Consider the following 16,072-nt stretch of genomic DNA (forward strand, 5'->3'; position numbering starts at 1 on the left):
AGAATCCTTTTGATAAAATGACTTCTTATTTCTAATAAACTCAATCTCAGAGATTATTTTACCAATCTTAAATTTATAGAATTTAGATCTGTGCACAATCACATCCTAAATGCGCAGACAATATTTCACTCTGAATCTTATTTCTCTATATACTGAAAATTATACAGCCTTTCTAATCTTTAAAGCAGTTGCTATGAAATCAGTATAATTTGATGCTCTAAGGAATTTTAGTATGCTTTTCTGTCTACATAAGATACCTTTTAATAAAATTCTGTTTATATGGAGGTTTAGTTAACCTTTCTGAGTCTTAGTCTCTCTGACAATGCTGAGGCAGGCATGCCAGCAAACTGCATCTCAGGAAGTGGAAGATCCTCACCCCCAACAGGCAGGAGGGGACCTAAGAGACAAAGAGAATGGTGGTAGGTCCTTGCTTGGGGCGCCAGGTGAATCCCCTCCCAGCCTACCAAGGTTGCTATCCCAATACATCTGTTCTTTGTGAGCAGAGAAGGACTAGTGGGTTATATGCTGTGCATGGTGGCCATTTTGGGCAAAGGGAGCACAAAATTGATGAAGTTCTCAATTCTGAAAAAAGTAAGGATGGGCCTCAGCAGAACTGCCACTTTGGGCTTCTGGCAGGCAGATTTTGGCCTTTTTAGGACATGGACTGACAAAGTCCCTCAGGAATCAATTCTGAAGTGTAAACAAGTCCAGGAAGGCTGAACATACTTCAATAAGGAAAATTTTAAAGATACAGAAGCAGGCTGTTCCCATATGCCATAAGAAAATCTAGTGAAGAAAAAGACCAGCCTGGCTAAACAGAGAACTTAGGCTGAAACTCAGGGCTCAGGGGGGAGAAAAAAAGAAAAGAAAAGAAGAAAAGAAAAAAGTCTTTAATACCAAAACCAGTTGTGCTCAGGAAACCCAACTCCCAGAGATGAAAGTTAGGGAATGATAAACCAAGTGAAGCCCCCAAAATCCAGGAGGAAATGGCTAGTGATCTGCTATGCAAGTTAAACACCCACAGGTTTATGGGCCTGGATAGGATGTACCAGGGAATAATGAGGGAGCTGGTAGAAGAGCTCACCAATCCACTTTCAAACATTTATCAGCAGCCCTGATTATCTGGAGAACTTCCAGTTGACTGGAAAGTAGCAAATATAAAGCCTACCTAAAAGAATTGGAAAGATGATCCAAGGAACCACAGGCCTGTCAAACTAACCTAGGTACCAGGGGAAGTCTTGGAAGAGATCATCCTGAGTGTCAGTACACAGAATGTGAAGCACAATCAGGACATCAGGCCCGGCCATGGGTTTGGGAAAGGCAGGTCCTGCTTGACCAACCTGATCTCCTTCTATGATCATTTGACCTACTCAGTGGATAAGGGAAAGGCTGTGGATGGTGCCTCCCTAGACTTCACTAAGGCATTTCACACCATTTCCCACAGCATTCTCATGGAGAGACTGGCTGCTCATGGCTTGGACAGGTGCATTCTTTGTTGGGTGAAAAACTTTGGTTGGCTGAATCCAGGGAGTGATAGTGAATGGTGCTACATCAAGCTGGTAGCTGGTTACAAGTGGGGTTCCCCAAGGCTCAGTATTGGGGCCAGTCCTGTTTAATAGGAAGAGGGGCTAAGTGCTGGACTAAGGGGTTAAGTGCTCTCTCAGTGTGCAGATGACACCACATTGGGTGACAAGTGCTGATCTGTTGGAGGGCAGGAAGGCTCTGCAGAGGAATCTGGACAGGCTGGATCAATGGATTGAGGACAGCAGCCTGAAATTCAATAAATCCAAGTGCCAGACCCTAAATCTGGATCACACAAAACCCCTTGCAGAGCTACAGGCTGGGGTCAGAGTGGCTGGAACATGGTCAAGCAGAAAAGAACCTGGAGGTGCTGGTTGACAGTGGCTGAACATGAGCCAGCATGTGCCCAGGTGGCCAAGAAGGCCAATGGCATCCTGGCCTGTATCGGAATAGTGTGGCCACAGGACCAGGGCAGTGACCACCCCGCTGATGATGCTCTGGTGAGGCTTCACTTCAAATCCTGTGTTCAGTTTTGGACCCCTTACAACAAAAAAGGCATTGAGATGCTGGAGTGGGTCCAGAGAAGGGCAATGCAGCTGGTGAAAGAAGGGTCTAGAAAGCAAGCCCTATGAGGAGCAGCTGAGGGAGTTGGGGATGTTTATGTTGGAGTAGAAGAGGCTCAAGAGGGATCCCACTGCTCTGTACAAATACCTGAAAGAAGGTTTTAGCAAGGTGGGATGTGGCCTCTTCCACCATCTTAAGTGAAAGGATGAAAGGAAATGGCCTTAAGTTGCACCCAGGGAGCTTCAGATTGGACATTAGGACAAAAAAAATTACTGGCAGAGTGACTAGGAATTGGAATGAGTTGCCCAGGTGCACGATGGAGTAACCATCTCTGGAAGTGTTCACGAGACATCTGGATGTGGCACTTGATATAGTTTAGGGGTGATTATGGTGGTGCTACGTTGACAGTAGAACTACATGATCTTGAAGGTATCTGTCTTCAAACATTGATGATTCTGTAACTGTTCAAATGTGGAGCATTTGAGAGAGATAATTTGATATCTCAGCTACCTGCTTTCCACGCCTCTGTGGAGCAAGAATGCAATTGCCATCTTTGCAGATAGCAAACAATCAAGCTAAAAGAAGCACATGTATAAAAGCCAAGGTTTTTGAACTTAATGTAGACAATTCATCAGCATCTCACAAATAATCCAATTTAGATATTGAAAACCAGTCTGCATTTTAGATTCTCAACATGCTGCTAACATACCTGAATTTAAAAACAAAAGAAGTTCCTGGTCACGAACATACAGCTGTATTTGTAAGAAATAGGTTGGGAAATATAAATATTTCATAAAGCATAATGCAGCAGTAAGTTAACATGCAAGTGATTGCCCATGAGAAGAAAGGAAACATATTATTTCATTGAAAGCTACAAAATCAAGTCATCTTAAACCTTCAATTTCTTTACCTTCTCTTACTACAAATTTTGTCCTTGTCCCAGAATCACACACAGAAAGAGTAAACCAACAGAAAACTGAAACAGAGGAATAGAAAGTGTCCATTTGAAAGGCTACCCTCATTCCAAGACGATGTTGCAAGTAAACAGAATATCCCCCTTTATATGCATTTGAAAGTTCTCAAATGCTGTGGTGTTGTAATTTATTTCACTGGTAGCCTTTTACTGAATAGCTGTCATTTCCCTTTTCAAAAATATATATTCATATGAAAAAATTGGTACTACACTGCAAATGAGGTTTCATTACTCTGTGAAGGGGCCTTTTTCATGCTCTGAGAAATTTAAGGAGTTGGGGAAAAGTTTGTTTACTACAGAGATGATGGACTTTCTGTCCTTATCCATAAAATCCACAATAAACCTGCTGATTTTTTGGGGTTACAAATACAAGCTGAACAAGTCCAATAAATTCTGTAAAGTACAAGTGCAAAAAGGCAGCAGTCTAGCCTCTTTAAAAGGAAAAAAAGACACCTCACAAAAACAAACAGCAAGATCTTATATATCCCGACTACAACCCTTACATGTTGGGTTATTAGAAAACTAGTTTTCTAGTTACCAAAAAACACTTTTAATTTCAGAAAGCTGATAGTATTTCCTTAGCTTTCCCAGATAAACACAAGTTAATACAAGTTTGATTGTATAATCAGCCAGTCAGACTCAAATTTCTTAATAACGATTTCCATCCAATGAAATTCTGCTAAAGAAATAGAAACAGATTATTTAAGTCAAACTAGGACTGACAGACCTAAATCTCTCTGCACTTCAGCTCCAAGCTACACACAGAAGTACTTTAGCAAGAACTCTGTATAGCACTGAAGTCATAACAGCTGATCATTAGGTGATGACAAAACATTACTTCCTAGGCAAATGCAAAGATTTTGTAAAATTATGTATTTTAAGAAAAAAATTGTTATGCATAAAAGAATAGTACAGGAAGTGAAATAGGTAACTTCAAGAGCAAGAAAAAAATCTGGTTTGTGGTTAGATACAGAACCTCATCTCTGATCAAATTTGAGAAACGCTGTGTTAAACATGACACTGAATGTACTTAAGGTGGTTTGAAAAAGCATAAATGAGTTTCACAAGCAAATGTTACTTTGTTAAACATGTTATTTTAAGCTAGCCATGCAGCCTAAGTAACTTTGATATTAAACATGCAATCACAGATATCTTAACTATACTGCATGTAGATTGGCACAATTACCTGTGTCAGGCTCATTTAGCTGTGATTAGAGCATACTTCAAAGCCATCCATACATTTTTGCTACTCATACTGATTATGTTACAGCTAATTACCAGTTCAGCGAGACTTTGCCAATTAACTAAATTATCCTCAAAGTTAAGATAGTTTCTTGTATTAGTAAGGTTATTTTTATTGCATTAGCAGTAAGGTTATTTGCTTAGCCGAGCCAAAGCAAAACTTAAGTTGTCTTACCACATCATCTGTCAGTGTCTTGATATTTAAGTGCTGTAAATTAAACAGGAAAGCAGTCATGTCAAAATTGCTCAGTAAAAAAAAAATTAAAAAAAGCTCAGTTATAGTTACTTTAATTCAAAATCACATGCAAGTTAAACAGTGTTGAATCCTGACTTGAAATGAACCAAGTTTCTTGGCAAGTTGTACCTTGCTGGTTTACAATGCACAGAAAGTTATAAAGATTTTTAAAATCTTCCATTTGATCCTCCAACAGAATATCAAAAGACTGTGAACCAAGCACAGCTTGAAACAAGTTGTGTTTTATTATATTTCATAACTAAATTATGCTTTATAGCTAAATATACAGATGACCTGTGCAAAATTCAGCTACAAGACATGTATCTTCTCAAGATGGCTGTGAGGACACCAACAATAAATCAACCAGAGATTCCAAACTCAATAGAAGAACACAGAGCTCCTTAAGAGTTCAAAACTATCCATCAAGCTGCAGCAACTATATCCTAATTAACCAGATTTGGAAACTCTTCACCAAGTCAACAATAATTGGCTATCACTCTCTACAACCTGAAAGGAGGTGATAGCAAGGTGAGGGTCAGTCTCTTCTCTCAGTTAACAAGAAATAGAACAAGAGGAAATGGCATCAAGTTGAATCACTGGAGGTTAGCTTGGATATTAGGAAAAATTTATTCACTGAAAGGGTAGCCAAGCATTGGAGCAGGCTGCCCAGGAAAGTGTGGAATCAACATCCCTGGAAGTGTTCAAAAGGCATGCAGAGATGTAACACTTAAGTTTGGCAGTGAAAGTGGTGGTGTTAAGTTAATTATGATGATCTAAGCATCTTCCAACTTTAATGGTTCTATGATTGTAATCATTACTTCTGACATCGTCTCTGGCTCATCCCTCAGAATTAAAGAACAATATGTGTTAAGTCAAAAATTATCACACAATAGCTCTAGTCTGAATAGTATCCAGAAACTGAGGAAGAAGTGTCCGATGAATGATTTTGAAGTTAAAAATAAAAGACAAATGAGGTGCAAGGAAACACAGTATTCAGTGAGACACTACATTCTACTAACAAAAAAATAATTGTTAAAAAAGGTGTAAGGTCACTACTGAACCTTTATGATAATTCCATTCCATGTTCTAATTGGTGAGTACTAGTAATAAATGGAAAGAACTATTCCAATCCAGCCAGGAGACTGAAGATCTATATCCCAGTCTTCTCACTGGTGTTCTCCTGCCACGGGGGTAGATCAGACCATTTTGCCTTTTTACCTCACACACTGCTATAGAACTGGGGTTTATGACTTGCTTTTCCCATTCTGCTAATGATCTGCAAGGACAGTAAAAATGTTAACTGGTGTAATTTGCAAAAGCTCATGACTTTGCATTTAGCAAGGTTTGGCATAATACTTCTATCCTTAAGTGAGCAAAACTGTGAGAGAAAACACTAACATATGGTCTGACACAAACTAGGTAGAGAAGAACATGAAATTGTATTCATTTTCCATACAGATGACTTAAATCACTAAGCCTTAAGCAGTGCACAAATACCATCATGGAGCTCCTCTAACATGGCAGGAGATTACATAATCTGCTTTGAATGAAAACCATCTGCATTCTATGCTTTGAGTGGAAATTCAAGATTCATGTCAAACTCATGTACACTCCACTAAAAAAACGCAGGAAAGCAACAACATCAGGTTCATTTCCACTTAAGAACAGATGTTGGATGTTTTGCAATTGCTCCATACAAGACACTGTCATCATGGAAGTAACCAGGCAGTTTCAGATTCAGGTTTTGTTCTTTGAAAAAGACAGAAGTTAGTGGGATAGTTCAAGCCAGTATTTTATTTTTCATTTAAGTCGAGAAAATTCAGCAGTGCAATTGACTATGATAACAAGTGAAAAACTTCCCATTTTGTATATCAGAACACCTCACCAACCCAAGTCATCCGAGTAACTAGTGAAAAAAGACTACCACACAACCAGTTAAGGACACCAAAACACTATAATAAACTCAACGTACAGATATGAGCCTTTCTCAAAGTCTTCGTCTTACTGGATACCTACAGTACAGAAGTCTAAAAATATCAGCATTTCTTTCACAAAAAGTTGTGGAGACTAGTTTGAAGGCAAGTGCTAAAAGCAGGTTCTTAAGTAAGAATCTACTTAACCAGCATCAAATATCAACACTGGTGACATATTTAGAGACTTTAGAAAGGAGAAGAAATTCCATGCGAACTACAACTTAATGTTCAGCTCTTTCAGCACTCAAAAGGCTGAATGACTTGCTGTAAGACATCTCTAAAGACTTATTTAGTTAACTTTATGTTATAGTGCTTCCCAGTCAGAGGAGTTGGTTATAACAGAACTGGGGTTCTCTTTTTCCCCTCTCCCTCACCAAGTCCTTCTCTTCTGAGAAGGCTGTAAAAAGTAAAATCAGTTGACAGCTTTACTGGTCTTCTATAGCATTCAAGAATAAAGAGATGTGGAACATTACATGTGGTCTTAGCAACAACAACCACAACAAAGAAACTTACCACACTGATCTTTTAATGGCATTGCATATGGAGGAGTGCTGTGGCTCAAGAACAAGAGCATATTTTTATTCTTAACAGCCAAAGGAAACAAACATATTTCTAGTAAGGGTAAAAATAACTAGACTAGGAGTCAGGTAAATACCAGGTAGAGGCTGGAGTCCTGTATTACCACAGGGACATATTACTATTTTCAGGCTCAGATATATCAGTTCACAAAAGACATTCTGCTCAAGTGAACAGGTTGCCTTAAACAGAGGCCTGCAAGTAAATAAATATGACTTAAGAAATATTCCTATAATATTCAGTCACTGCTAAAAACATTAAGTAATTTTAAGAATACTGTTTCACAATGGATTAAAATATTTCTATGCTACTCTGAGTCTTCCATGAACTACTCCACAATAACAAAATTATTGATTTGAAAGCATAGAAGCTATGTGTTCCTCTGGTCTGTTTATCATGTAAAAAGTAGATATGCAAAACTGAAAAACAAATTATCAATATTTTAAGTATGCTGACATCGTGTTTTCTAGTCAGAGATATATGAAAGCACTAAGAGATTAAAGAGTTAAGTAGGACAGTTCAGAAACAGAGATTTGTCAGTTGCACCTACAGTGAGAAAAGCAGAAATAACACCATTGCTTAGTCTTCAGCTATAAAAACACTTTTATAAACTAAATTTTAAAATTGCACTCCTCAGTGTACCTTAGTTTTTAGTCTAGGGACATGGAGGAAGAAATCATTTTGTTTTGCAATTGAGTAGAAGCAGTTCACTTAAAGCTAAGTCCAATGAGAAAGAAATGCACAGGTATATAATTTTTGAGGAAAGCAAGCAATCTGACAGAATTATCCCTTATGGGAGATTATGTCCCTCAGGCATACTGTTAAATAACCAGTGTCATAAGACAAGGATATACACACACATGCAGCACGTGGTACAGTGTTTGTGATGAGCTGACAAAACTCCAAGGATAGTGAGAGTCTTAAACAGAAGCTGAAAGGTACAGCAGGATACAAGGGCCGAGATTCACAACACAAGCACAGCAACAAGATGACTGCTCCTGAGACAGAAAGAGTACTGTGTCTCTTGAAAAGGTCACACATGATGAAGACAGGTGTGAGGCAACTTTCACACCACCCAGCTAAAGGAAGCCAAACACTATTTGACTTCATATACATTCACAGTAAAGAATCATATTGTCATACTTATGCCTGAAAACTAGGCAAGAAAACTGTACTCCATAGAATAAGGCCCATAGAGCAGGTATTGTTTTAGTCAACGTCAGGAGTGAGTGGGATAGCTCCACCACAAACTCACTCTTCCATTCTTCGCACAGTACAAGCTTTTATACTTTTTCTACTTAATGCACACATTATACTTTCCTAACCTTCACCTTGTAACATATTTTCTAATTACAAGATTACATAAGCTCTTATAGCACATGCCTGGTTTCTGAACGAGGTGGTCATCAGCCTCCTGGTGGTCGTTTTGGATGAAGGCTCAGAAGTCTTCCTCAGGCATGAACTTTTCACCTCTGTCTCTGCACATGCTCTATAAGCTTGTCTGCTCAAACAGCCAGTGGTTAGCTTTTTGCAGTTAGCTTGTTCTGCTAAATTTGCTGATTTCTAAAAAGTGCTTCATTCACATACCCTGTTACAAAGTAACTACTTCTTTCCGCATAGCTACAGCTTTTTGCATAGCTCAAGCATTATCTCCTTGCCTCGGCATCAAAAGCAAGGAAGGGAGGAGGGGCGAACCAGGGAGGGTGATGGGGCAACATTATCTTGCTGCCCAGGTATCAATACACAAGATGATGATCTTATATTGCACATCCAAACAGCAGAACATACTTGAAGTTCATGTGCTAGATAAAATGTAATAACTTGAGGGATTGCCTATATAATTACCCCAGTCAAGTCCAGGTAGAGACAGTGAAGCAAAGCAAAGCAATGACAAATCCTACTTAATTGGATCAACAGTACTAGTCCCATCTTTTGTATCATTACATCTATTTCCCTGTCTTTACATATGCATATTTATGGACAAAATTCTTTCTAGGTGTGGTACAAGCAGTTCAGGCAAACAGGATCAAAATTCAGGAAAATAACATCTCACATAGGACTCTGATCCCATGTCTTCAGCTTTTCCACCAGCACTACAGGACAGTGTGGTCTGGAACCAATGAAGACTAGCCTAGTACAATATTGAGTATAGTCTGTATCATCTAAGAGTTTTGGCACTCCACCAAAAGGGGCAGCATCTACATTCTCCACAAGTGGTCTTTTCACCATGGCACAAGCAAAAAGTGATGTTGCCCATCTAACTTTCTGAATGAAAGCAGATTGTTTAAACACAGATTGTTTGGTACTTAAACTCAGATCATGCCTGGCAGGGATGGGCATTGTTAGTATGACAGAAAGACCAAAAAAATATGATTTTTTGATCATAAATGGAAGTAGAAGACAGACAAGCATAGTGCCATACACCCCAGCCAAATATGAGAGGGGTTTTAGGCATACAAAGTAACAGGATGTCAGGCAACTAAACAACAATTTCAACATGCATGTCCTCTACCACCTTGAAGTACTTCAATTTACAAAAAAAATTAAAAACCCACAGTCCAGATCTTTTGGGATATTCATTTTGCATTTTTTACAGATGAAAACAAAGAAACAAACCCACTTATAACACCCCTCCAAATCACCGTGCACATGTATAGGTTCTTTGATAAATTAAAAAGAGCTTCCAGCCTTCATGTGGCTATTGAGAAAAAAAAAATGGAAAAAGGAGGGCTTAAGCAAGATAAGCTTTAGAAGAGCCAGCTAACTTATGCCTGAACACTGAAACAAGACCAGTGAAAACTAGGGATGTTCATAAAATCACATAATCCCCTCTGCACCCTTGTAAATTCGAAAGTTAGCAAGAATGCATTGCCATTAATATTATCACCAAAAAAAGATTCAACACTAGCTGTTTTTTCCCCCAAAGAATATTCTCCAGCAGAAACACGAGTAAAAGACCAAATCAAGGACTGAAGGAAACCTGTAGACTCAGAGAAAAGTTAATTGGATGATTACAGAAAATGCTATCGCTTTAGGATCTCCTTTGTATCAATATTCCCTCAGTAATTTTGCTACCTCAGTCTGAAAATGCAATTTACAAACTGCACAGCATTTCTTGCTTTTAATTTCCAATATACTACTTCAGCATTTAGATAATGGCTTTATCACACACTCTGTCTCTGCTGCTTGAAAAGCAGTCCAAAAAGCAATCAGGAGCAAAACTACCTTAACATGACAGGTTCTACACAGTGATATTTTTTAGGCATTGATGAGTTAAACTCAAAATTGGTGCTTACAGGTAAGATCATATAACAAAGTGCTAGAACACAGCACTAAAATTTAGTATCATAACCCACAGTGTTAATTCATGCCAACAAAAATAACAGCATGAAGAATTTACAATTTTACAAAGCTGCGATAAAGTGTTTTAGGTAACATCTGTTCAGCAATCATTTCTTTAAAAGACTAATTTAGATTCAAGGTCTTACACTGCAGCATAACTGCAGCAATAATTCAGTCACTTTGTAATTAAAGATATTGACACAGATTGGTCTTACCTTTCTACTCTATGCCAGAGAAATGGAAGTGCTTTTCCTCTTAACTACATCTTTCTTTGATTTATAGACACTGTTAAATGCAACTGTTAATTTGTCTATTTTTAACAGATTGGTGTAAACAAACCCTTCTTGACTCATAAATTTCATAAAGAACTTAATCAAAAACATAACCTGAAAGTCACTGAAGTCAGGTCAATGGTATACTGAAATTAATAGAAACACCTCTAATTTGAGCTAGAAATTGAAGCTGATTTCTTGAGGACCAATGTTTACAATATGTAGTATCTGTAAAGTGCAGTTGGAAGCCGCATAATATAGCGCTGACTGTAATGTTTTCCAAACATTTCTAAGCGGGGGGGGGGGGGAATCAAGGAGAGCAAGTGGCAAACAATTGCTTTTTGCCCCACCCTGACCTAGCAGATTTCAGAAGTTTCTTGCTCGCTCAATGTATATATAGAGAACAGGTGAAATATCTGTCATGCGTCTGTCGATTTCCTCTTTTTACAAGGTCCTAAACCTAAGGGGTTTAGGGATGAGCTTTCAATAAGCTGAAGCACCACAGTAGTACAGAAATTCTTTTACCCTTTTAAAAGTCCCACTCCTCTAAAAACTTGGACCTGTTGAACAAAGTCATGCTGGTATGTGTTTCAAAATGAACCATCACTCCTTCAAAAAAACGTATTTAAAATTATTCTGCAAAAGAGCTGAGACAACTGAGGCTTAAAACTCATTCACTTCTTCTGAGAAGCTAGTTTATTCAAAAAAGAGTCCTTTAAGGCTTCATTTGACAGGGCTAAACAGTTATAGTGGCTGATTCCAATGCCTCTTTCTCCCCCCTCCACCGCTCATACACGGTGGGTTTTTAAAAATTGCGTTTTCCTCAGTTAAAAAAAGAATTTTCTTTAGAAGGGAGAAAAAAGAGGAGGTGCATGTTAATGATGACACCTTTGTCAATAAGCAATCCAATTTCACCTCAAGGTTTGTCAGGGAATCAAATAATTTTTCAGATTAGCATATCTGCTGTGACAGATCAATATGTTGCAATAAGTTCCAGTCCATCAATATGTGGACTGGAAGGGTCCAACCTGGAACTTATTTTCAAGCTTGAACACTGAGAAATATTACATTCACATAACCTGTATTACTTGAGATCAAAAAATCTAACAGCTACTTTAATCTGACAAATGTACACAGATAGAAATAAAACTGAGGTAACATGAGGTATGGCACTCTAAGAACCCCAAACAGAGAAAAGGGCATAAGCTAAATATAAAACTGGATTACAGAGAGCCCAAAGGCATGAGCCAGACTTTACAAATTCAGACACAAAACTAATTTAACTATTAAAATTACATTGAAGCTCTATTACAGAAAGAGTTAGATGCAAAGAAGTCAAGTTGGAAATACCTCTAAGATCATCAAGTCCTGACCATAAACCAAATGCTGCCAAGTCCATCACTAAACCACGTCCTTAAGTGCCACATCTACACATATTTTCAACGCCTTACGAGATGGTGACTCAACCACTTTTCTGGGCAGCCTCTTCCAGTACTTGACCACCCTTTCAATGAAGAAAGTTTACTTAATATCCAATCTAAACCTACCCTGGTGCAACTTCAGGCCCTTTCCTCTAGTTACTTAGGAGAAGACACTGACCTCCACCGCACTACAGCCTCCTTCTAAGCAGTTGTAGAGAGCAATAAGGTCAGCCAGCGAGTTAACGGCACACCTAGAATACAATCCATGTTCAATTCATAATTCTTCTGTCCCTATCACCACCCAAGGATAAAATATTTGCTTTAAGACATTATTTAAAGATGAAAAATAGGACTATCATTAGAACTATGGTGCTTTTGAAAACTGCAGTTTGACAAATCATTCTCGTGAATTAAGGACATTCTCATCTATCCCTGCTTAAAGAGAAACTGGGCAGGGGAACAAGAAGAGACCAAAATAAAAAAAATTATTAAAATTCATATTTACCTACAAGATTATTATTTACCCTATAAAACTGAGTCAGAACTCCAAATTCAACCCCCTTTATTTTCTGTAGCTGTGACCTCAACACCATGACCTTAAAAAAACAGTCAGCTGATACCTATATTGAAACATTATCAAAATCACCCTTGCATAGCCTGGGAAGCCTAGACATATGCCCAACAAGCTCACCTGAACCAGAGAAAAGGCCTTCTTTCACTGAAAAGATCAGATTTCATCTAAGAAAAAAAGCCTCAATTGCTTTTATCACATATCTATCCACGTTCTACTTACTCCCTATAAACTACTGTTCTGCCATATTAACACGACTAGCAAAACTGAACATGATGGCAACACACTACTTCTGTTTTAGCACATAATTATAGGAAAAAATGAAAACCATTGTGATATCTGCATGAGAACTTGGCAGTTAAAGTATTAGTAGTAAGTGAAACCTCTTGACCCAGAGCTCTTGTCAGTTGCAAACACACAAAAATCCATGTCTGTCACAAAAGGAATAATCCAACCCTTATCTCATACAGCAACAACACCATCCAATATTTTACAGGGGCCAGAGCACACGGGTTTCTCCTCACAGATCATATATTACAGCATGTTGTGAGAGACTGGGAAGATCTGGTGTCATGAGACATTTTGGGGTATGTGTGTGTGGGGCAAGGGGCTGGTTGGGCTGTGCCTTGGTGAGGTGATGCCCTGCTCTGCACACACACGCCACTCCTGGGGTATCCCAGCCCCACACTGGCTGCCAATCCCTGGCAGAGAGGAGGCAATGCTCCACACCTGGCCTCTGGAACCCCTAATCCAGCTTCTGAGTGGCCAAACAAACAGAAGTCCCACCTGGGGGAAGGGCCCTGAAAGGCCAAGGGGTATTTAAAGCTGAACACAAGGCAAGCACACATCTTCATTCTACCTCCTCCTGGAATTCCTATCAGCTGCTGATCAATTTCTATGAGCACTGCTGGTACCCATCAGCTGGTAGCTATATGTGTCCTTTTTTTTAATCTTTTTTGTCTTCTTCTCCTTTTTCTTCTAATTCCTTCCTCTTAGAATTTTTGAGTAACTTAAAATCAAAAGGGCTTAAAGTTTGCCAAGTCAAATGGGCTAAGTTAATGCTTTGAGATGTATTTCATGTTGATTGAATATTGCACTAAACATTTTGCCAAAGATCTTTGATTTTCTGAGGTTGCCAGTAAAGTCTTTTCTGATGTTTTGAACTCTTGAGAATATCTTGCTGCTATTTCTCCTGTACGTCTAACTCAGAATGCAAGAACAATCATGAGTCCTTTTGAAAGCCTCATCAAGTGAGGGGCCATGTCACCTGCCTGACTAAAACACACGTGTCCCCAGTGGATAGATACAGAGCCACTCACCAAGCCAAGCAAATTGCTCTTGGTCAGTTTCATGGATGCCCATTCTAACATGAAGAAAAAGGCACAGGGACATGGTTCAAACAGTAGTCTCTGTAGCCACAACACAAAAAGACTGCAGCAAACAGGAATATTCCAGGAGCAAGTTGTGACCTTCCAGAACAGGTCTGGCCAGCCTGTTTGATACCGGTTATTGGGTAACTTTTTTGAATCTGTGCACAAGTGCCAGACACTCAAATAGTGAATGTTTCATAAATACACCTTAGAATCAAGAGTCTAATATAAGTGTTATGGTATCTCTTTTGTAATTATGTAACAAATACATTTCAGAGCAGGTGGGATCAGGGACAGTTGAACAAAGATCAACATGCATCACCTAAATATGAGCACCGGATGCATTTCCTCTGCATGTGGCAGATACTCCCCGAAAAGAAGGTTGGATCCAGATGGGTTCACAGGAAGTTTAGGCAGGACATAATGAGGAATTTCTTCACAGAAAGGGTGATTAGACATTGGAATGGGCTGCCCTGGGAGGTGAAGTCACCAACCCTGAAAGTATTTAAAGAAAGACTCAACACAGCACTTAGTGCCATGGGCTAGTTGGCATGGTGGTGTTCAGTCATAGATTAGACTTGATGATTCCAGAGGTCTTTTCCAACACAATTGATTCTCTGGATACAAAGGCTGTAGAATACATGTTGGTACCAACTCTAATGCTTGGAATTTTCATCATGTCCAAACAAAAACTGGTTATTTCTGGGTACGCTTTGGTTAGAGCACATCTTGCAGACACATTATCTCGTGATAAGCCATCTTGAGTTTCCCAATTTCTTGATGTGCTAGCCAAAAGCTTGTAAAAGCAGGCCTACGGAGGAGAACTTTACTATGTCCTTTAAATTCAAAGACCATTTTTCTGCTTTTACACTATAGGGTTTATATCACTAAAGTAAAAAAAAAAAAAAAAACAAAAACAACCAATAAAAAAAAAAAAAAAACAACCCACCACAGTCCTATCAGAAGTGACACCGTTTAAGAGCTGGAAGTCTGTTCTATTCCCCTTGCAACCACAGCTGTCACGCAGCAAGTAAATGCAATGAACCTTTGTGATGAAGCGCTCGGGAGAGACCTGAAAACTTGCCGCATCCTTTCACACGGGCAAGCAAGAGGCGACCTGGACTAGGCGGGACCAGACCTCGAAGTCCAGCTGAACTTGACGGCGCCACGTATTCCCACTCAGTGCCCCGTCTCGGCGCCCAGGAAGTGACTGGCCCCGGAGGGGACGGCGAGGGGGAGACGGGGCCATCACCGCACGGCCGGGCCCCCTCGGCACAGGCCCGCCAGGCCCCACTCCTGGGGCACCCCAGCCGCAGGACCGGCTCGTACTTACGAATTTGGGCTTCCTGCTGTCCGCCGCCTCCTCGGGGCCCCCGGCGCTCCCGGTCCCCGGCGGGCCCTTCCGACGGAGCCCCTTGTTCTCCCGCCCGCCGCGACCCGGCGGCGAGGACGGGGCGCAGTAACGCGGCCGCGGCGGCTCCATGGCCGCGCACGGGCGAGGAAGGGAGCTGGGCAGGGGGGAGCGCTGCCCGCGATCGGGCCCAGGCCCGGCGGCCCCGGCCGAGCTGGGCGCCTGCGATTAGTGCGACTTAGCTGGGCTCGGCCAGGCAGGGCGCCGCGGGGGGAGGAGCGGGGCTGAGCGCTAAAGCCGCGGCCTCACCGCAGCGCAGGATTTAGCCGGGAGAAGGCCCTAATCCCGCCACGCCCGAGCCGCGCGGGGTCGCGCGCTCCCAACGGCCGCGGCTGGCGGAGCGCGGCAACGTCCCCGCCGTCCGAACCGTCCCGCCACCGCCGGCACCGCCCCCGCCCGCCCGCCCCGGCCAATCCGCGCCCGCGCGGCCGCGGCGGCGCCTCCCGGTTGGCGGGAGCTGCGCCCGTCTCCGGTGAGTCAGCGGCTCGCGCCGGGCTCCGCCGGAGCGCGCGTGCCCCCGCCGGGAACGGGAGCGTCCCGCAGGGCTGAGGTAACGGCGCCTCCGGGGTGCGCACACGCACGCACAGAGGAAGGCAGAGTT

The 16,072-nt window shown here is 41.0% G+C and overlaps 1 protein-coding gene across 2 annotated transcripts in view; it reads right to left on the minus strand.

The window, feature by feature from the left end:
- The window catches only part of DIAPH3 (diaphanous related formin 3), a 202,414-nt gene extending 186,600 nt beyond the window's left edge, over nt 1–15,814 (minus strand). Inside the window, exons 1-2 of one of the 2 annotated variants that reach the window (XM_059839116.1) lie at nt 15,394–15,814; nt 4,476–4,508 (exon numbers count right to left, since the gene is read on the minus strand). In XM_059839116.1, coding sequence (XP_059695099.1) covers nt 4,476–4,508; nt 15,394–15,543 — 183 coding nt within the window. In that variant the 5' untranslated portion in view covers nt 15,544–15,814. The remainder of the gene's footprint in view (nt 1–4,475; nt 4,509–15,393) is intronic. The other variant, XM_059839117.1, reaches the window with a different exon arrangement.
- Nucleotides 15,815–16,072: the final 258 nt, after the last annotated feature.

This window comes from Haemorhous mexicanus, chromosome 2 (assembly GCF_027477595.1).
Source record: "Haemorhous mexicanus isolate bHaeMex1 chromosome 2, bHaeMex1.pri, whole genome shotgun sequence".
NCBI lineage: Eukaryota > Metazoa > Chordata > Aves > Passeriformes > Fringillidae > Haemorhous > Haemorhous mexicanus.